Source organism: Rhea pennata, chromosome 2 (assembly GCF_028389875.1).
Source record: "Rhea pennata isolate bPtePen1 chromosome 2, bPtePen1.pri, whole genome shotgun sequence".
NCBI lineage: Eukaryota > Metazoa > Chordata > Aves > Rheiformes > Rheidae > Rhea > Rhea pennata.
In genome coordinates, this window is record NC_084664.1 from 90229683 (window position 1) to 90253283 (window position 23601).

At 37.4% G+C, this 23601-nt stretch overlaps 1 protein-coding gene across 5 annotated transcripts in view; it reads right to left on the minus strand.

The window, feature by feature from the left end:
- Positions 1–23601, minus strand: part of CARMIL1 (capping protein regulator and myosin 1 linker 1) — a 194039-nt gene that overhangs the window by 41707 nt on the left and 128731 nt on the right. For all 5 annotated transcript variants that reach the window (XM_062569894.1, XM_062569896.1, XM_062569891.1 and 2 more), the window contains 8 exons: positions 21115–21287; positions 18552–18620; positions 14268–14361; positions 11914–12012; positions 9466–9594; positions 9072–9203; positions 3454–3629; positions 1169–1256 (listed from right to left, as the gene is read on the minus strand). In XM_062569894.1, the coding sequence (XP_062425878.1) occupies positions 1169–1256; positions 3454–3629; positions 9072–9203; positions 9466–9594; positions 11914–12012; positions 14268–14361; positions 18552–18620; positions 21115–21287 (960 nt within the window). The remainder of the gene's footprint in view (positions 1–1168; positions 1257–3453; positions 3630–9071; positions 9204–9465; positions 9595–11913; positions 12013–14267; positions 14362–18551; positions 18621–21114; positions 21288–23601) is intronic.

Below are 23601 nucleotides of genomic sequence, written 5' to 3' on the forward strand. Positions count from 1 at the left end.
AACCTATGATGGTTCTGTGGTCCATATTTTAGAAAATGCTATTGAAAAGCTGCAGAAAGTACAGAAGATTGTCATTAAAATGATTCAGATGGAAGAAAACGAGTTACTGTGCAAGAATCAGGGTACGTCCAAGTTGTGCAATACCGCAGGATACAGACAGCCCAGTGCTCCTGCCAGCTGAGCGTGCTCCAGAATCAACTGGAGCTAATTAGCAGGGCCAGTCACATAGCAGGCTGATATGTGAAGCCGTTACACAGCTCCTGAAACCAGAGGTTGCATCTTTGCACAGTATCGCTCTGTATCACATAGACTCACCCTTAAATAATTCAATCTTTTAATTTACTTGGGGGGGGGAGGATGGAGTGATTTGATTTCTGTATATGAGGACTTTCATGGAGAAGAAATAAAGCGGAATAGATGGCTCTCTAATCTTGCAGAGAAAAGTATCTGAAAAACTCATTGCTGGATGCTGAAGCAGAGAAATTCTAATCAGGAACAAAGAACAATTTCAACCATAACAGTTACCACCCACTGGCTTCTGTGAAAAAAAGTGCTGGATTCTCCTTATAGATGCCCACTACATAGAAAATAAAAAAAGTTTTTTTCTTCTGTGCATACATAGACATGTATTTCTTCTACTCTTCAGGAAACAACTGGCTTTTGACAGCTGTATACCTTCAGGTAAACAACAGAGCATTTCCTTTCCTATGTTTCTACACCCTTCTCTTCAGATTCGGTATCTCCATTTCAAAAGCAGCCTCAGTGTACTCATTTAGGAAACAAGGTCTCTGAGGCTCCTCTCAGCAGCCTCTCTCTAAAGAATGACATTTCACCTCCCATTTCACAAGCAACCAACCCCTGCTGTCTCACCAGGACAACTAGTGACTCTGTTCTTAACTAGTTACTCAATGTTGCGTCACAGTGGCATTTTTAGTTTTAGATCTGATAATGGTGCAAAAGATAATAAAGCAAATACGTAATGCAGCTTCTTCTGAGGTTTCTTCCTCCTCAAATCAAAGGAGCAATAGTATCATAATCATATTTGCCAATGAAAATAGGACCAATTTCAAAAAGGAGCTGCACTAAGAAGGAACTGAACAAGTTCTGAATGTAATAGCACCGTTAAGATATCTGGCACATTCAGATATTCAACCATGCAAATACTCACCAATTTGTGATGGCAGTGGGACAGTGCATCCAGGATTTCATCTACAACTCGGTCAGACAGAAAAGAGGCCACTGTCAGCTTTACTTCACTGTGTGATGATTAAAAATGACAAGAGAGGAATTTTTAATTCACACAGAAGAATTCTGTCTTTCATAAAAGTTCAACAGTGCAATGATTATACAAAATAAAGTCACTTTATTTGAAAAAAACACTAGAGGGTGTGAGGATACAACACTGCAGGCTTCAGAAATAAACTCATGACTCATACAATAAATGCAAGAGCTTCTGTACCATTTTTAATCTGCTTTTTTTTTTTTTTAACAGCTGAAATGAAAACATCTGGGTAATAAGAGAGCTGAATAAAAAACACATGTGAAATCCAGGAAGGAACACTCCACTTCTGAAGTCAGAGAAACCCAAATCTCAAATGAACAGGATTAGGACAGTCTTGCCTGGTTACTACTACTGCTACTACACTGAACAATTACAATTCACTCATTTCCTCAAGTCCTTTTTGTATCCGTCAGCCGAAAGGCAACTGTATAATGTTTTTTTTCCCAGACTTTGCCACCACAGCTCTTTGGTTACATATTGTTTCTTCTTTTCACTCTAGATAACCAGCTTCCTGCCTTAAGAACTTAACGTCAAGTCATTTCTATTACACAGAAATAGGTGGAACACCAATATCCTGGTTTCAGAGATTTCAGTGGTCACTTATTTTCAAGGGGATGTGTACTGTGAATTATTCCTTTATGGTCCTTTTTGGCCACGGTACAAAATACTCAGGCTGGGGAAGGAGCTGATTTACAGCTGACGAGCACGTAAGCCTGAGCTGCAGCCCGAAGCTCCATTTCTTCTGCTATCTTGGTTTCAAGACCAGTTGCCTCACCTGACACTTACCAGCAAGTATCACAATTTTGCTTTAAGTTTTCGTGCACAGATGGAAATGGGGCTGGAATAGCAAAGCAACTTGGGCTAGCACTTCTGCTGCAGGAAGTTTGGGGGGGGGGGGGGGAGGGAAGGTAAGAAACCACCTGGAAAAGTAATGCAGCACACAGGGAAGGAGGCAGAATGGTGACCAAGCCTAGTGAGAAGAGAATGAGATTGAAGAAGGGATTTCCTTCAGCTACCTTCACGCTGGTTTTAAATAATATAGGGCAGGAAGGCTTACAGTGAGGCACCCTTACCCTGTTTAGTTGAAGCTTCTATATGCAGGAAGAGAGGAAAGTGGGGAAGGGGGGAAAATGAGGGAAGAAGTACTATTTTTGTCTCCAGACGAAGATTTGATTGATAGGATTAAAGTGAAAAAACTCACCCTCTGAACCGTTTTAAACATTCTGAATGCATAGCTAAAGTCTTTTACACTTTTTCCTGCCAATTTTTCTGCACTCTGCAAAACTGAATTCTAAGTCTTACTGCTTTTAAAAATAAACACCTCTTCCTCTTTTCCTGCAAAGATATTAGCATCATAATGCAAAATGACATGCTTTTCCATCAAGTAGAGGACTCCTTAGCCAACAGCAACTGCAAAAATTTAGCTATATAATATAAATATATTATCGGATGTACATTTCATATTAAAAGAAAGATGCAATAAAAGATCAGTAAAAAAAAACAAACCCTATATATATATTTTTTTAATTCCTTCTTTTCCTTCTTTTAAAAAAGTTGTTTTAAGGTAACCATCTATGCCTCCTCTTTTCTTTGAATATCTGTATTTGGGGAAGGGGTGTTGAGGAAGGGGAGGAATTTCTATGTGGTTTTTTTTCATTGCTGTTTTTGTTTTATTTTAAAGTATGTTATCTGCTGTTCACAATGCCCACACGAATAACAATCTTTAAGTGACTGCTACAACCACAGAACAAGAGGAAATGCAACAACAAAGCACTACTAACACTCAAAGCAAACAAATGTAGTTTCCTTCTATTACAGTAATTCAGTGTTATCTGGCAACATCAATAAATTTAAAAAAATAGTACCAAGACACGAAAAAGTTATTTGTGCTCCATAAACCAAAACTCTTACTAAAGAAAAAGGAAACCAAACATTACATACATACTAAAATGATCAAACTAACATCCCTGTAGATTCTGAATATTCGAATGTACTGAAATAAGTTCATTGGACCCACAGGCTGACAGGATTCCTGCTCTTTGAATGTTTTTCTTATGAGCCACAAAAGCATTCCAAAAAACTCCTAGGACAGAAAGCCACATGCACTCAACCAAAATTCAGTGCTCTCCATATTCTATAACCAATTTTGTTAAACTAGATTTTTAAAGTACCTAATTTTATTGAGGATATCAATTCCAGATTGCTCCAAAAGGACATTTTTCACAAAAGTGCGTGGGATAGAAATCTTCTCAGTGCTAGCCTCAATCAGGTCTTCACGGATATGAGCTTTCTTCATTACGTTAGGGCAAAGGTTTTCAGCTGCATCAACCATAGACTCGAGCAGTGTCTGCAGCACAATGAGCAAAAACTAATATCAGGTACAGACATTTTCATTAGCTGAAAGATCACAACATTATTCATTTGCATAGCAGTATAATATTTTCTTTTTTTTTTTTTTTTTGATTTCTGCAATTCCTCTTCCCAATTTCCAATCCATTTAGCAATCCAAATATTATATAAAAGTTATTTTACAATATAAAGCTAAGGAGGAACAACGCACTTGTTCTAATACTAGCCATAACTGTACTTGTTTGCCTTTTACATTTACAGGTCCTTGCGGTCAATTACCAGAATACTAAATTAGGTCTCCTTGTGTATCCAATGCTACACTTACAGGCTGGAGAAACAGAGGCTGCTTTGCGGTAGTATCCTTCACTCTAAGCTATGCCTTGAATCTGCAGTTTTCTTCAGCGTTGCAGACCTGCCATTTTTAAGTGGCATCAGTACATAAACAAAGGAGAATCAGGAGAACTTACCACAGTGTACGGGGTTGGAATATACTTCATGTTGGAAATAGGTATTGGTATGATTTGCAGCCCACATGCAAGCTTTTCCTATGTGGATCTCATTTACATACACAGAAGACAGAAACTTAGGTGCAGCCATCTTTTTCTTTTTTTTTTTTAATGATTGATCAAAAAAATCAAACCAGAACAGAAAAATATATATATATGCACACTCTAGAAACAGGACTATGCAACACTTCAGCCCTCCCAACTTTTTACTTCATTTATTTATTTATTTTGGAAATTAAGTTCCCCTACTGATGAACTTGATTTCTTCTCTCTTAGAGAAGACTTTCATATGCATCTCAATGCTTCATAGTTATTTTATGAAGTCCTTTTCTTCTCTTTCAATTGCAGTAGAAATATCTCTTATATACACTTACGAAAAAATGTTATGCTGGTTTAAATTCAGTTTTATCAGCTATCGTTTCTTTTCCAAAACTCAGTTCTGACTACAAGGTCAAACAGCCCTCACTACAGTTGCATTTGAGCACCTCACACAATCATCCTTATAGGAATCTCTCTCAATAAAAGCACAGAAAGCACTAATATTCTCACATACAGATAAGGATGAGATAGAGAAACACTAATAGTGACCTGTATCTCTGAAACACCTTTCCTTTAATTGCTTCCAATTTTTGTAACCAAAAAGCTTAGATGGGAATATAGAAGGTAAAAGCAGTCACCTGGAAAACTAATTTTTAAATTACTGTTCTTTTATCTACATGCAAGTATGTACCTTGTATGAAGTAAAGCAGATTTATTTATAAATGCAAAGCAGCATTTTCTGATCAGACTGGAAACTGCTCTTTGTTCAAATTCTCTCCTATATCCCTCTTACTCAGTCTCTATTCCCAGCAACTCAGCAACTCTATTCTAGATAACTTCAGAAGGCCATTCACTCATCAACTGATTTCCCATCAAATAACTTTTTGCAGAGATAGCAAGAGGTCAAGGCTCAGAAGCAAGGGATTTAAGAGTAAATCCTCTCCATCCATTCCTGGTCATGAAGTGCTACTAGAAAAGAACCATGAGGAGACTTGTGTCCATCAGCAGCTGGTCCCTTCCTGCTCTGGAGCCATCAAGCTGTTGCGCCCCAATGGCTGCAGAGTCATCTTGTGCTCCAGCACCCCAAAGTGGCAGTGCGAATAAAGACTTGGCTCTTGCTTCAGTGTACATTAAAATCCATTTGCTTCAACTTTCAATCCTCTAAACAAGTGGGACAAGCAGCAACTATTAAAATACATTAGATTTTTCAAAATGTGTCATGTTGTAACCAGCTATTTAGCAGTTTTTCAAAATCCTGAGGAAGCTGTGAGGAAGAAAGGAGCAGGATAGAGCCCCATTTACTGAAATGGGCCAAGTAACCTTCAGTGAGACTGCAATTCACTGACTCAATGGGATGAGACACTTGAAGAGAAAGAAAAGTCATAGTTGAACTCACATGGTGTACTAGGCAAACCTAGCTCTAGCCTTGATGCTTCAAAAATGTACCGAAATAATGAATTGCGTCTCTTGAAAGCTATTTATTCTTTCTTTTCAATCTAATTTCACAGGTAAGTCACCTCAGACTGAACTTCATCTTAGTAGTATTTTTCTCTTTGCATAACTACACTGTTACTGGAAATTTTCAGATGTAAATACTGACCAAGAAAGTAAAAGACCACTACTGCATAATAATTAGAATGATTCAAAGAAATAGCTTTCAATCTGTAGCTTTTAATTGACAGATTTTTAGGGGCATATACATAAAGACAGGACAGCAGCATAAAGAACCCAAATCACACTGGCAAGTCTGAGCTTCACATTTGATCTACAGATATAAGGGGCTACTAAGACAACTGCCATTATAAGCGACACACAGCTTGCTTCTGGATTCCCAGTCTCTGCACTTTAAGGTCTTCACCGCATTACCACTTTGGATTCCCAGGCAGATTCTGGTGCCATAAAACTAATGAAGAACCTTTCTAGTCCTTGTGGCCAGACCCACACGGAGGATCAAGAACTTTGAAAACTTGAGACAACTTAGCCAAGGGCACTATTAATGAGAATATCTGGCAATGCAGTTTTTCCTATGGTATTTATACTCTGGTGCAGTTCACCTCAGGAAAACAGAAGGCAATACTTGAATTTACTGTTGATATCACAGAGCTCCTCACAAGAGTCATCAGAGGATCTCAACCATAAAAATTATTAATAGTTGCTATATTTAATTACCAATGCAGCCCAAGTGTGATCTTTCAAAATGGATTGTGTGAAGAGATGTTGCAGAAGGCATTAGTGGGAAGGAGGAGTAAAGACTGTCAGAATAAAGTCCTTATCTGGTAATTTCAAAATGAATTTTTATTCAAAATTTACTCAAATATATACTCAGAGAAAGTGTCATTCAAAATGAATAGCGTTCTTTAACTGTACAACTGAACAGAATTTACTCAGTGGTGGGTTTCAACTGCTGATTTCATTAGATTGTATCAAACCCATAGAAACCTTTCCCTGCCCCATACTCCTGTCCTGAATCCTTTCAACGACGGAAACTTGCAGCTAAGAATATTGATTATGTAATTGTAAACATTTCAATCACAAGAACACAAGTGGCTGTCAGCAGATGTACAGAAAGAAGGGATTGAAGTCCTGTCCACAGTTAAGGACTCTTAATATTAAGAAGATAAGGTGAGTAAAACTGACTAAAGGATAGCAATATCTGAGGAAAAAATGGAGCAAATGATGGAACTAATAAATCCTTTACATTAGGAGGGAATTTAGGAGGAATAATTCAAGCGCTCCTGTCCTTACAAAACAACCTTGCCTAAACACCATTTGTCTTGCCTGTAATTCTCCTTTGGATATTTGCTGATTGAATAAAGTGTTTCTGGATTCTGTGCATCAACAGTGACACCAGCAGGAGAAAAGAAATGCAAGAGTCTTGTTCTAATTTCTCCTTTGGCCAACTCAACTCAATTCATAAGACGTTTCCTTTCCTTATTCTACCTCTTCCTTCTCTTCCCATTCATTCTGAGATATTAAAACAAACAAACAAAAAAAAAATCTGATACCAGATTTACCTAAAGAGGCATTGACTACCCAGCTTTCAAGCACTGCTTTCTAGAACCTGGCTCTGGTTGCTATGGAAGCTAAAAATCAGAACTTCACTGATGATGCAGATATGATGCTCCCCCTGCCATCCTATTATATAGAGAACTGTACTTATACGAGCTCCTTTATCTATATCCACAAATAATAAATTCCATCAGACTTTTGAACTGGCTTTAAACAATTGAAAAAAGAAAAATTAGACTAATCGTTGTTCAATGTTTTCTCCTCCCTCCACGTGAAGTACATCACTATAGAGCTCAAAGGAAAAGCTTTCAGCCTCAAGTGTAAAATTAATACCAATGAGTGTTTATATATATATATATATATATACATACTTATATGAGCACGCATGCACACACACGCACACACACATGCATGCACACACACAAAAAGAGCATCATGACCTTATAGTTTCTCGTAAGGCATTTAAACTTTGATGCTCCATGAATCATAAAAATAATTGTAAAAGTTTAGAATAGTTAAACAGAAGTGCCTTTTGCTGTAAACGCATAAAAACATAAATAAGAGACTCGTTAACTCAATCTTAAGCCAGGAATTATATATGACATTCCAAATGCAGTAAAATCTTTTTTTTTTTTTATCTTTTATAAAACTCTTCAAAATGCATAAGACTTACTTAAATACATAAACCCTCTGCAAAGGGCAGAACTGGTTATAACTGTCCCAATTATAACTCCACTGGGAAGAATCTTGTATATAAATTATTCAACATCTGCAACCTTGTATCTACAGCACAGAAACTAAAAAAAGTGATAAAAAATCTTCACTTATTACATATAATGGGGGAGGAGGTAAAATACTAAAAATTAGGCAGCATTTTCCTCCCCACCAACTTTTTAATTCGGAAAAAGTAACCAGTAACATAGTATTAATTATTGTTCTTCATTACATTCCCAATGACTAAAGCATTTTCATTTTGTTTCAACTGAACAGTTTAGTTGGCAGTTTCAGATTCTTTGATAAGTTTAAATATAGCAAAACATGGACAGGTTGCTTAAGTCATAAACTGAAGATGTTCCCAGTGAATAATTGCCTCAGAATGAGCTTCCATACAGATCTCAACAGTTGCTAAAACTTCCCCAACCTACCTTCTCATTGGATTGATACCTTTTCACCTGCTGCATGAAAGACTCTTCCTTGTTTATTACACAGTAATACCTAACATAACAGAACACAGAAGCTACTGAGCAAGTGCTGGCTGAATAAATGTGAATCTTTACAGATCAACATCTATTTCAAGAACTGAGGTTTGACATACAGTATGTGAGAGAATCTCTGTAATGCTGCCTGTAGTAATTACTGGGACACACTTAAATACTTATTAGAGTTTTCTAAATCAAATCTATGTATGTGGAAATTTTGGACTAGATTCAGAAGTGATCACTGGGATAAAAATGCTTAGCAATGGAATCTGCCACTTCCCTAGGACACCTTAACTAGTGAGCACCTCCCTGTAGGGTACTGGCATTTTTAAGGTGCTTCAGAGACGTCTTTATTAAGGGCCTAAGCAATAGTTAAGAAGTCTTCCCTTGTAGAAGAATCCCAAAAGAGACACATGGTGCTTGTGGATTTTTGCTATGGAAATTCCATTTGATACAAACAATGTCTATTTTGCCTGTTGCAAACACTAAAGTAACCTTTCCATTCCAAGTTGGCAAGTATCCATACACAAAGGCACAAAGTTCTAAGAAACTAGTAATGAAAAGACAACTTATGTACAATGTTTTCTTTCACTTCTCAGTATGTTTCTGCATGGCATATTTGCCTTTTCAGGAGCAATAGAAGATCACAGATGTTAGTTATTTCTGGTAAAACGTCTGTCCACGTACCTTAAGTTGCTCATCAACAACTCTTGTAACTTCTCCAGCCATGGATTCAAGTGTCACTTGGATTGGATTGGAGAGTGAACCATTTGCTCCTGCCCAAGAAGCTCCACCAAGGTGGTACAGATTTGGTAACAGCTATAAGACAGAAAAAAATCTTTGGAAAGCAGGCTCCTCACAAAATATCTTAAAATCTGGACAAATATAAGGAAGTCCCTCCACCAAATCAAAGTCTTTACAAATTAGAATTATTTTATTGTTTTAAATATTATCTTGAGGTGACTGTCTAAAAAAGATACTCCTTTGTGACGCATTGTTTTTACATATCCCTGAAAAAGAGAAGGCTGCAAGCACAAACTGAACTGCGATCAGTATTACCAGTACACTGGGAAAACCTTACTGTTTTGGAGTTCTTGGCATCTCTCATAAGCCTTTCTGCAGATTTGACATCTTCCTGTACAACATCCACACCACAGTTTCTTAAAGAGTTGAGATGATCTTGCACTTTAACACATATTCTGTCAATCATCTACTCGAATAAAAGAAATAGAAAAGATAAAATATCAGGTATCACGACAGGATTTGCAGTGAGGATGTAACAACCGGGAAATGCATTATCAGAGCTTGCAAGTATACAAATGCTACTGCAAGAAAGCACTGTATCTCATAAATACACACACCTGAACGTTAGGAAAATAAACAAAACTACCATTAAAAAAAATAATAAATCCTCTGACATTTTACTCCCGCAGTTGTGTATAGGATAGCTACAGATAACTAAGAAGTTATCCAGTTTAGGTTTTGAGTTGTTTTTCTGGAGCTTTAGCTGAAAACTTTGTCAATATACCTAAACCTTGACGGTCTGGTCCCTCAATTGTTAAGGAGTTTGGACAGTAACAGAAAGCTCCATTTGTTACAATTCGTTCAAACATCAGTAGAGATTCCTCTTGTCTGAGTAAAATTCTGTTGTGCTGGCTTTGTGGATGTGTTACACCAAGCAAATATTTCTAGTTGTAAGGAAACTGTCATTATTGAAGCAGAAGTTTACACTATGAAAGATCTGATGCAGTCAACTGCATTTACATCTGTGCTGCATTTCATTAACACACCTCAAATACAGGGCAGATAGTGTATTTGTAGTCTTACAAAATGGACCACTGAAAATGGCTGACAGTCCATTTTGATTAAGAGACAGGGGGAAAATATAGTCTTTATTGTCCTGACTAATATTCATTTGAACTGACTATTTGGACTATCCATCCTCATAGAATGCCCCAAATTCTAGCATCTCATATAGTTAGCCATGAGAACTCAAATAATTTCACAGCATGCTTCTTTTCTGCTCCACATGACTCTTCCTCTTCAAAGGATTTGGGCTTTTTTTGTATAAATACAAACAACTAATTAATTATTAGACAATGGGAAAGTCTCATTGGGACATCTGGACTAAGAAAAATATACTTTGGGAATAATAACGCAATTCCACTGTGCCAGATAGAGGATCTTTTCCAGCTCTCTTTTAAAACTGATTTTAAAATCCATCTGTATTGTACACAATTTAATACGGAAATGGGTAGTTCTAGTGTTTTTAAAATAGCACTAAATTACATTTACTGAAACCTGATGTGAATGTGATTGTTGTGAGAGAAAGCAAACAAATCCATCAAGCCATAAAAAGATCTAGAATTAGTTCAAATTGAGATCATCAGCATAAGAAAATAGGTAGCATTGGAACAGATGAATGACTTGGACAAAATGAAGTGACACTGTTCTTGCAGTTTTTAATGCCAGTACCTCTCCATGTACCAAATTCTCTGTTGAGAAGTTAGAAAGTATTTTCAGCCTCTAGCAATGAAACACTGTGTCATTAACTTTTAATAATGGAGGTAGAGAAAAGCCACTGTGAATTAAGATACACAGAAAATGCAGAGGACAATTTTTACTAACTCAGCTGGAGAGCAAAATAGGTGTTTCCCTCCTGATTGCTGGACTCTTCCATTTATGTGGCAATACAAGTGATGCAAACAAAGGTGGAATCAAATTTAAAGTAAAGGCTATGATAATTTCTTTTTTTCCCACCTTTGTCACTCTGCTCCACTGGAGCTGAAAACAGCCCTGAAGCGTACTGTGAAGAAATGGACTGGAATAAAGACAATGCTGAGCTATCACAGAAAACTCTTGCAGTCCTCCCAAGGCAGAGAGAGAACATGTGACATTTCAGCAAACCTAGCTGACAGCACAGTCTTCAGACAAAACAGGAAAGCTTCCCAGCTTCAACTAGCCTTTTGGTCTGTGTTAGACAAGGAGCTTTTTCAACTGTCCAGAACATAAATGACACAGAGACTCCTACTCTCCTTTTCTCCTTCCTTCTAAGTGAAATTCCTACATCTGATACTCTGAAGGTGTAAGACAGAGGATGACATACCCTATAAGGTTATTTGTGCTGCTGGTATCTAAGGGTGTGTTTTTACATGGTATTTCAGTGCTATGCAAAGATGCTGGAACTGGATCAGACACCAGCAGTGGCAAATCTTATGATGATGCTCATCACACTGATGAGAGCCTGCTGTCATCTCAGAGTCCTGAGCACTAAAGAACGGAAGAGCTCCTGGTTCCCATGACAGTTTACTCAGAGATAGCTTGAGTCTTTCTCTGCACAGTACTAGACTGTTATACACAGATCTACCTCTTCCAAAAGAAATGTACACTGATGATTATTCTTCAGGAAACCAAGTATCACCCACAAGGCAAACTGTGCTATAAGCTGCTCTGCTGCAAGTGGAAGAAAACTTTATCCCAAGCCAGATTTTAAAAACAAAGAACTATCCACATGGAGGAAGGTTCTCACCTGCTGAGTGGTGCTAGTTACAATGCCTTGCTGAAGCCGGTATGCCTGCTCCTGCAGGTACTTTCTAGTCTCGTGATTACGTAGCAAGTAGTTTTCTATCTAAAAAACAAAAAATAAAATCAGATTAGGAAATTGATTCAACTCTCCACATCGTCAATTGCTTTTAATATTGCACCTGTATCAGAAACAGAGGCTAGGATAAATAACTGCCTAAGTATATTTTGCTTGTTTTCTGCTTTTTATCACTATCACTTATTCTGTGTGTCTTAGTGCTTGATAAACACTGGCAAACGTTCATTCATTCACTGACTGTGCTTTTGCCAGTGCTTTCTGAATTATTCTCCTCTTTTTGAACAATTCAGTAAACTGTGTTGACAAACAAGTAGATCCATGTTTGAGAATTATCTAAAAGGAATCTATTTTTAAAGTGTTGCTGTAGAGACCATGATGTGGAAACATGAGAAATCAGCAACAGCCATATTCATTTCTTCATTCAGATTCACTCAGCTCACACAAAGTGATGGATGGACTTAAATGGCAGGATGGAGTCCTGAGAGTACTTGAGAGGAGTAAAACTTCCCCAAATGCCTAGCACAGAAACCTCAGTTAACAAGTCATTACGGGATAACCAATATGTGAATGCTGTTCAAGGACAAGTGATTCCTACCATCAGCTGCTGGTCACAATCCATCATTAAATGTCACCAACCGTTACCACTGCATATCTACCAGCTTAATGTCACATAATTATCCCTTCAATAGGTTCTGTCAAACCGAGTAAAGTCAAAAAGCCAAAAACTAGTAAACTGTTCAAGGTCCATCCATGGCCACAGGTCTGGTCTGAAGGGAAGAGAAAGGAAAAGATGGGAGCAGTAGCCAGCACGGTGTGAAGAGAGACTAACAGGGTCTGGCAGTAACATCTTAACCTGGATTAGCAGTCAAAAGCCCCATGATCAGCTTTCAACAGTATTGCAGGGTTTGTCCAGTTTGTCCACACTAGAAGTGAAGTGCTGTGGTGCTACTATAGCTGGGGAGTTCAGTCAGTAGGTCCAACTGGTGCTGGACCAAGGCCAGAAGCACTCTGGTTGTGTTCAAGCTGAAGTTTACAGGCCACCCCGTCCCTCTCAGTCAAGTTCAAGCTACCCTGCACCAGGCTCCCCACCTCAAAATTAACATGGGCAGGTGTTTCTGTGTGCATGGAATTAGCTGCCTTCTCTGCACCGCTCCAGAGACTTATACCATTTGTGAGGGGGCACGATACACGACTTCTTTTGCTGTGTAAAGAAAGCCTAAACAATGCAAGTTAAAACACACACAGGCCCAAATACTTTCTTTAGAAACTTTTAAATGAATAAAAGAAAATGCTCTTTGTACAAAATGCCTAATTAGCATGTAGAATTTAAGCTCCTGTGGCCAGAAGCTTCACAATATTTTTTCAGACTCATTTATAATTCCAGATATGCATCTACCTACAGTTGTATTAGACAAAATGCAAGAAATAACCATCCCCCATCATGCAGATTTGTTTAGAGCAGAATTTAGGTCATTTTCATGCATCAAAGAAATAGGAGCTAACTACCACTATTTCTCCCTTCGAGAATCATTTACTGAAAATTTCTTTGCTAATAAGGACCACAGACATTTACTTTATAATCACAGCTATCTGAAAGAGTTACTTAAGGTTTCTGTGTCCCTACCCTGACTGAAGGTGAACTATTCATTACAGCTTGCGGATTGTATGTTTTCTGATTCGCTAGGAAACTCAGTTGGAGCATGCATGGTCTACTGTATTAAAACTCAGTCAGGAGTTCTATAATCCATGTGAGTGGAACAGCTACAGATACCGTCAACAACATTTTCATCCAAAAGAATATGTTGGAGCAGTTGTTTACTTACGACAACATAGTGTGTGAACTTTGTATAAAACACAGACAGTAAATGTTTTTATCCTCCTCCCAATTAAAAAGCATTCTTTTTGTCTTGTACAGCATTGACTGTACTCTCCATGCCACAACAGAAAAAAAAATGAATACCAGTAATTCTGTACACACAGAAATACATGCAAGGACATACGTACGAACATGTTGGTTTTTAACCCTCACTTCCATACTTGGACATATAGAAATACATGGTCTAGCTTGTACGGGTTTAGCTACGTCTTTTTGATACTAAATCACTGTTTCCCTTCACTGCAACCACTCTTTGAAATAAAAAGCTTTACTTGTTCTTGTAGTATTGATTACCACATGTATGCCCATGCAAAACAAACAATCAACAAATATGGCCAAGCACGAAGTCACAGCCAATTAAAATTATTACATTTTTTGGTTGGTTATATTTCTGCATAGGTAATACCTTTTGTAGTGCCTCTTCCGTTTTCTCAGGGTTTGTTTTGAGTGCTTGGGAAGCATCATTCATAGGTATAGGCATGAATCTCAGTGTGTAATTCCTAAAGAAAAATAAAAAGGGTTTTTAATAGTTAAAGTTAACCTAATTATTGTATTGCATTATGAAGAATAAACTAGAAGACAGAGAAGACTTGTCTGTCTGTAGAACATACTCTAAGAATGTATCTTCTACATTTTTAAGAGGACTAACTGGAGGCATGCATGTACCTTTTGGCATCTAACTCTTCTCTGCCACCAGAGGCAGAGATTTTAAAAAGCACAAAATGCAGTAAAATAGCCAATGCCCAGTGCCTTTCAATTCCTGACTGTCCTCTGTGCCTTTGCCCACAAGGTTAGATTAGTTTTGCCTGTATCATACAGGCTGGGAATTCTCAGTGCCTTCTGGCAATTCTATCAGATCTATCAGATCTAGGTCTAAATGGAAATATTCAGTAACACATGGACAGTGACTAAGAAACCATAGTTTTGAAAATTTAGTATTTGATACTTTCCTGTGTATAAAACAATTCCAAGATACTTGCTGAATTTTTAATAGAAGCTGACTAAACAAGCATAACATCTCCATGCTGCTTTATGGAAACAATTGCTCCCTGCATCTTATTTGTTTGTAAAATACTTCCATAGCTATGTCCACCTGCTGTGATATGAGAATAAAGACAGGATTTTGTCTCAAGTTGAAATTGCTTCCAAATTCTGAGGACATAACTTGGTTAGCATGAGGCATAGTTAAAATGAAAAAATACTGTATGCTATATAGTATATCCACACACTTTCCAATTTATATAGATGACTGCAAAAAGAGCAAGATGCTCTTAAAAACTGCAAAGGAATTTTTTCTTTGGATTTTCAATTAGGCATAGTTTTCTGCACGTATCTCGTCCTCCTCTGGTTGTCTACAAACAGCCTACTAAAGATCTGTTTATACACTATCTAGAGCTTCATAAATATATTTAGAACCCACTGGTTTTGAACACTTAAAGTTGACAATTTCAACTGAGTCAAGTCCATCGAGTTCACTGGACCCACCTCTCATTAAATGCACTAACAGTAGACACTTGAAGTACAGGGAAACTCCAACTTTCTTTCACTGCCTATTTCACCAATTGCTTGGCCACATGAAACATTATCCTCTGAAGGAGTGCAGTCTTTTGAAATGCCACACCCACTGATTCCTCAGTGATGCTACCCAACATTTTACATTACATGCTCAGACAAGGCTTTTGCTTTTCTTCCCAAATGTAAAAATGTTGAAGTATAGCTGTCGGTAGCAGGCAGTTACTTGTGCAGGCCTGCACGGTCAGCCAGGGTCCCATCCTTCCACAGCATCCAACTGCCTACTGTAGCATAGCAGAAAAATTAACTTTTCTTTCAGGCTGTCCTGTCCTTCAAAAGAACTGTCCCTACCATACAGAAACTCTTACCCTCATGTACAACAAAACAGTGAATAATTGGCTACCCACCAACATAAGGACTGTTTTTAAATGTCAAAGTTACCAAGTTCAAAGATAGATAATGATTACCAAACTTGCTGATTGCCTGGGTACTGCCTGGTAGGTGAGGTATATAATCATTTAAAAAGAAACATAGATTTCCAAGGATCTCTGCAGTTGTTTGACATTCAATACATCACATTCAGTGAAATCTGTAATTGCTAGCTCTCATGCTACTAATTACAGGTTAAATTTAATTTAGTCAAAGATTTAGTACTCTCCTTCTGCCACACACACTCACACACTCAGGAAAGGAAACAATAACGAGACTTCACGGACACACAGTTACAAGGACAGAACTTTAAAAGACTACAACTCTAATGAAGGCTCTATCATTGGTTTCCTTCCAGAGGGACAGTATCGTATTGTAATGCTAGTTTACTTCATCTAAGAATTAACCACCTCTCGGGGGATGAGGGGGGTGAGAAGGGGGAGAATTTCAAGATTGCTTGCAACTTTGATCATCAGAGCAACATGTAGCCTCACACTTCGACTTTTCTCAGTTTTCTTTGAAGTCTAAGATATTCCTCCATTCTCCTTATTTTGCTTCTTAAGCCTCCTCCTCTAATAGAACGCACTTCCCTACCAACTCAATAATGCAATAGTGTTTACAACACTCTCATGAATATTCTCAGCAAAATATCTATATTAAAAGAATGTTAGATTTCAAAGAGAGGCACTCAGAAACCAGAAAAAAATCTTTCAAAAATCTTCCTGCCTCTCTGTTTGCATACAGCATGTGTGATAATAGTCTTAATTTTCACTACATACTACTTCCTCTGCAGTAATTCATGACTTAGACTCAGTGCTGCAGAACGATGATTATACTGCCTAATTTTGTTAAATCAGGAATAAGACTACCTGTTTTGCAGGCTTAGATATGTGACCTTGATATCATTGAAAAGCAAGGATTCTTAGCTTTCCAGTAAATGCCAGCATTTTGCAACAGATTTTAGAAGCTGAGCTATTTCTCCAGTCAGTCCATATAGAAGAAGTCTCTTAGAAATGAATAGGGGACAACACAGTGCTGTTATATAATAAAATGGGCTCTAGACTGCAAAACATACATGCACATACTTACTTCCCTATCAAAATTAGTGGCATAAATCCATGTTTCATGGTTAGACTGAACAGATGCACAATGTGCTCCAATACTGGCATACTGCGTGCTCTTGAATCAACATCTTTACAGAATTTTATATAAACTTTCATGTCCGTTGGCTGGGATATACTAGCGGCAACTTTTTTAACAGTGAAGCTTGTTGTTCCATTGCAGGAATAGCATTTTCATGCAGCCTTAAATAGATGGAGAAAAGCTGAGAGGCATGGGGAAAGCGATGTTCAAATTACTTCAGCATATTTTTAAGTTTCCTTACAATCACTCCTAAAGCTCCTCAGCCAGCCTTGTCAAACTATGAAAATCTGTCTTTCTTCTTTTTTTGTGGTTTAATACATGACTATCAATTCTTTCCTTAAAAACAAAAACCGGAATACCCTCCACATACCATCCTCCCTCAGTAAATTTCATTGCACCCAGGGCAACAATTCTTTCCTATAGAAAATTGATGGTACCATGTATTTCCAGAAAACATATGGTGAAGGATGTTCTCAATATGTCTTTGAGATAGATTGTTTGAAGGCTAATTTTTTTCAGGCAATATGGACAATCCCAGGCTTGCAAGTTTAAATCTTTGCTCAAGGCTTACATTGTGATATTACCAACGATTTTAATGGTTTTAACATGTTAAAAAAGACAGAAAATAACCTCAGTTTTCAAGCTAAATGAATAAGACACCACTGCAACAATATGACAGAATTGTCATTAGCATTTCCTTTTTTCTGCTTAAATGATCTGCACTTGGCTTAGGGTATTCCCTATCTTTCTATTTACTTTTCTTCTGACATCCTCAGCTAGAAAGTAAAGTTGATGCAAACCAGAAAATAGTTCATATTCTTTTCTGCCAGATGCATAAAAATACATGCTGCTGCTCCATAAAAGAGAAATGTCTGGACAAATAACCTTTGCAAATTATTATTCATTACTATCAGTGGAATCACTCCAAGATGATTTGCTTAATTACACATCATTTACATGATTTCTCTCATCAGTACCACTGAACTGATTTTGAAACAACACGTATAAGCAACAGTTTCATGAAACAAACAACTTTACCAGTAATGCAATGCTGGTTGATAAACCCTAGAATTATGATCTTTCCAAGGGTTAGGATGTTACTTAAGTAGCTATACAGTTTTGCAAGATATCTTGTCTAGAAACCAGCAGTGGTGCATTACCTTCACCTTCAGAAGAGGCCCTCTGCTCCCCTCTGAGGAAGACCACAAAACAGATCACAAAGGTATGCTTTAGTAATTTTCTGTCACTGCATACAGCTTTGTTCATTGACTAGAACAGAATTTCTGCATGCTCTATCAACACAGGAGAAAGAAGAAAAAGGAAAATATTCTCAGATTCAGGATTTTAGCGCTAACAGAACTCACTGGCCTGAGTACGGACAGCAGAGTATGGATGGAAGAGCCACAGAGCCCTTTCTCATCCTTTTGAGTTAAATGTAAAGTCATAAACTTTATTTTACATTAAGCACCCTGATGCTTAAAATAGGGATGCATTCTGCATCTTCAAATTACACTGACTGCAGGGAGGATTGCAGATGCTCAGATCTTTCAGGATCTAAGACTTTGGACTCCTTTTTCATCTGCCATTCAGTTACTTGAGAACTTACTTTTCCAGAGCCACAGCTATGTCCTGGAAGCCCTGCGCAGTGATGTTATTCTTGTCCCATATTACAGTTCTGAGGAGATTAAAAAAAAAAAAAAAAAAAAAAAAAAAGTTAAATAAGAAACAGATAGATCTATAATAAAACTTCGTACTTTAAAGTAACACAGTGTTATACGTCCAAATACACATATGTATACTGGAAGGTGACAGTTTAAAATCCTGTCTTTAGTTGCATGCTAGAACCTTAGAATAGCAGAAGCTAAGGACAAAGAGACTACAAAATTCAGTTTACCTTCCTTTCAAGAGGACTTTATACTATACTTCCCATTATTAGTATCAAAATATAAAGTGCATTGCATTAATATCTAACATTTCTAAAATACAGTTAATAGAAAGATTTAGAGATGAAATTATAAATCTAAATTATCAGCTCTTTTCAGGAATAGCATCAAAATAAAGTTCAACTGTCTGTTTGCAAGCCCGTACTGAAAAAAAAAAAAGAAAACTGCAGTAACCAACCAATCTCTGTTCCACACAGGCTACATGACTGTGTTATAGAAGAAAAATTTTAAATTCATGCTAATTGGTGGCCAGATTTTTCAGGCTATTTTACATTCAATCCTGAACAATCTAGTACATCACACAGTTCCTATGATTGCTCATGCAATGTAACTAGCTGCCAGTATAAGCTGTTAGGTTAGGTGCATAAATTGCAATTCTTCAGAATATACAATCATGATAAGAGTGATCAAGTCTTTCCCTCCCCCCAGTGCCACTCAAGTATACTGCCTGGCAGTTTGTGAATGCATGATCAAAGATCTCATTAGGAGTCATAAGATGCAATCATATAGACAAATTTTACTTGTGCAAGAGCACTAGTTATTGCTGCTCTTAAAAAAAAAAGATGATAAAAATAAATGAAGACTTTTGGTGTTGCAAATAAAAGGACAGAGGACAATTTCATAGATAGCAACACCCTTCTGCCATCCCAGAATTATCCCTTTGGTTTTTAGAAGATGCAAGATAAAGGTAAGGAAGAGAAGGCTAGAGTCTCTACTCTCCAAAGAACAAAAGTATTTGGAATCTGATTTCTGATATTTTTGTCACTGGAAAGTGCTTATACTGCTACCAGGGCATGATTTTAGAACATTTTAAGCACAGCCAGTTACCATTACATGCTCACTTTGCAACCACATCACAGATTATCTACCACAACTTTCAGAGTACTGCTGAACATTTCAATCCACCACCTGGAAAATCTTCAGGTCTTTGTTTCTTAAGGTACTATCACCATTTCGGATTAATACATTCAACAAACTCAAGCCATCTCTCTAGTGTTTCTTGATATTTTCAATATTCAGTGACTACTTCAGCATTTGGACATAGCAAAACTAACACCAGGATCCCTGCTTCTGTACAAAATAGCCAAGACATTTCTGTGGAATTTCTTATCCTTGGGGAATGAATCACTGGAGACCAAACACAAAATTGTCTCTTCACACAGAAAATACACTGTGAAAGGTTCATCTGCGCAGCCTGACAAAAGGAGGGGTAAGAATTAGTTTTCCTGATGATATGGATGTATTTGGAGGTGCACATCCAGATCCATGCTGACTGAAGGTTTACTGTTTCCTAATCACATGCCAGGTAGAAAAAAAATGATACTCTCAAGCTATCAGTGACAACTATCTGCTAAAAAGCACAGTGAAGTTGTTGGATGGATGAAATTGCAGAGCAGAGATACCAAGGTCCATCAGTTTTATTGAAGAAGGGATGGTCAATGCTACCATCCATATCGATTTCTAGTTTTCCTCCAAAGTGAGGCTTCAAAAACCAAAGAACAATTTATTTTTGTTTCCCACCATAGTACCAGAGTTTTCTCTGATAGAAAGGCCTTCAGTAGAAAAGAGTGCAGAACAAAGCAGCAAAGCGTTGGGGCAGATTTCCTAGAGAGGCTGTGGAATCCCTGTCCTTGGAGACTGGCTGGACAAGTCCCTGAGCAACCTGGTCTAACTTGAAAGTTAGCCCTGATTTGAGCAGTAGGTTGGTTAGATGACTTCCAGAGTCCCTTTCAACCTATTTTTTCCCTTATGATTCTATGAAATTTAGAACTCTCTCTTGTCACAACAAAAATAGAATATATATGAGATACCACTACAAGCAAGAATGCTTAAACCCTACCAGAGCTGAGCCTGAAAGAAAGTGGATTTGGATTTTGCCTTGGAGACAGAGAAGGGATTGTCTCTCTCCATTCTTCTGTCAAAACCATGCCTCTCTCAGCTAACTTTGAAGTGGTTGATCAAATCACATACCTCATATTATATTAATCAATGAAAGTATGGAATTTTTGGTTAATCAAACAATTTTCTGCCAGTTTTGGTTCTGGAGATGTTTTTGTAGAAAGAATTTCCTTGCTTTGCTTTCTGAAGTAAAAAAGAGAATCTTTGCAAACAGAGACACTGTAAGGTGGCTTTCCCTACCAGGGTTCTTGAAGAGAAAAAGAGTAAGCCAAAAACTTCATTATTATTAAATCATTATGACTTTTCCTGCAAATATGTTCCCTTTACCTGAGCTTAGTGTTTATCTGTAGGGCTTTTGCTAGCATCTTCGCTCCCATATCTCCCATGGCATTTCCACTAATATCCACTTTTGTAAGAGACGTATTGCTGCCCAAAGCATTAATAATGATGGTGACCTCGGTCTTCAGCTTGGAATCTGCGAGGGACAATGACTGCAGAGGCTGTGGAGCATAGAAAAAGCACCAATAGCAGCAACTGATAATGCATTCATTTCTCATACATCAGGCAAAAGAAGTTACAAACTCCCCAAACTCTCAGAGACAACACTGTGCAATCTAAGATTTAAATTGGTTTGCTGTGGATGTGATAACACATGATAATTTGGAACAATAGTCAACATTTTACAGCACAGGTGTCAAAGACACACACAGAGGCAACGTAAGTTGCAACCTTAAAAAAACATTTTTACGTGTCAGTATCTCCCATTTGCTGTATGATGCTAAGTACTGAATACAGCAGGAACTTGTAAAGAGGCAAGATAGCAACAGTCAACTTCACAAGACATCTTCTTTCGTCAAGCGAGTTTTGCATGCTTTGTTATCAGTGAGAAAAAAATATGGTCTGGTACCTACTTCTCTCACTCGGACTGAGAATGTTTTCACAGGGTGAGTTAGGATCCAAGACATTGTCAAAACAAAGAGAATTCCTTTAAATTGTTTTACTATTGCTACTTCAGCTTTAAGAAGTGATTTTGCATTTCTGTTCCTTCAACTAAGAGCATGGACACGAGGGAGGGAAGAGACAGACAACTGTAGCAGGTCTGAAATTAAAAGCCATTAGAAGAGTTATCCATTAACATGAGTAAGACAATGGATACTTTTCACAGCAATGCATGTAAGCTTTATGTAGCTTTCTTTTCTTTTTTTTTTTTTTTTTTTTTTTTTTTTACATTAAGCTGAATCTGCTTTTGGGGGGCTCTGCAACACATACTCCAAAACCTTAAGAAAACTTATTTTTAAAATGCCTGCATTAACGTGTTTGGACCCTTCCCTCCATTTTCCATGTCCCAACGCTCAATGGCAGGAGCTTAAGAACAACAGTCTATCCATCGCTATGCCCTGTAGAGGTATTAAAGTTGCTAAAATCGTAATTCGTCATTGTTGACATATTGTAACTCTGCAAAACACTTTCTCTTGCTCAAGAGTAAGTTCATAGGAGGGTATTGTCACTGCACTCTCACTTAGGCATGTATCAAATGATGAATTTTAGGAGCCTAAAAATCCACAGATTGCCAACATGAGAAAAATCAACACCTACAAGGATGAATCACAGCACCTAAAGTAGATACGATGAATTGGCAACTAAGCTTGCATTAATGTAACTAAACCAATTAGCCTTTATGTGCACTGTTTCCTAGCTCCAAGATGCTCGTATACTACCTACTATACAATGAGATTCTAGTTTCCAGAAACCATGGGATTATAATGAGAGCCAAAAAGCTTGTAACAATGAGGATGGCATTTAAAAATGAGGAAATGCATAAAAATTTGGAGGCACAGCAGGTTTATAATTAAAAAGTCTAACAGTAACACAAGCCACATGCTGGTTTTATTTTAAATTGAAGTTATTAAATTACTACGTTAATGCCCTTAATACGTTTCCCTATTTTATTGCATTATGTACTCTAAAGAATATCAATATCACATTAGAATGGCATAGAGTTCTTGGCACAAGTTTGAGAAGATCTCCTGTGACAGTCACTGAAAAGCAGCATCCCATAGTACTCAAGGCAGAATCACAAATAAACTTGTGAAAGCGAAGTTTCTTCTGGTTCTCATTTATCACTTTAGAAAGGGGTGTTCTAGTAACTTAACTGGAAGCACTCACTCCCACATGTATTAATCAAGTATTCTAAACCTCAAATATGCTCCTGGAACAGGAAAGAATTTGTGACCTTACTTGTTTCAACAATTTGACAAAACAATAAATTTTTTGATTTAATTGCTTTGGCATTGTGTTCTTCAAGCATTGATGCTTATGGACCATTATTAGCACCTTGCAACACCTGCTACATTGGCAGTGCCTTGGAAGTGGATGAACTGCTGATTAATTTCCTGGTACAGCTACCCTTACCCCTTACTGAAAGGGCAAGGAACAAGAATCTCTGGATTGATTTGGTGCTTTGAATGCAAACTACAATCAGAATATAACTCTATACAATTAAATATATAGGCTATAACATCATGAGAATGGTTGACCAGTCCATTAAAAGAAATAAAATTTACACCTAACAATTCCCTATAAATAGGGGCAATATTACATAGCCAAGAAATATATACTTCCAGTAATAACTTACAGTTCTAGTTGGATATTGAGAAAACAGATGTCTGAAAAGCATTTGATTCCTCCTGCTGCAGATAACAGATTATTTGCCAATACAGTAAAGATGTTTTAAAGTAATCTTTTTAAATAATCTTATGAGGGAAGAGGTACCCTTAAAGGACAGAATCAGAAACTATATTCCATTTGATCTTG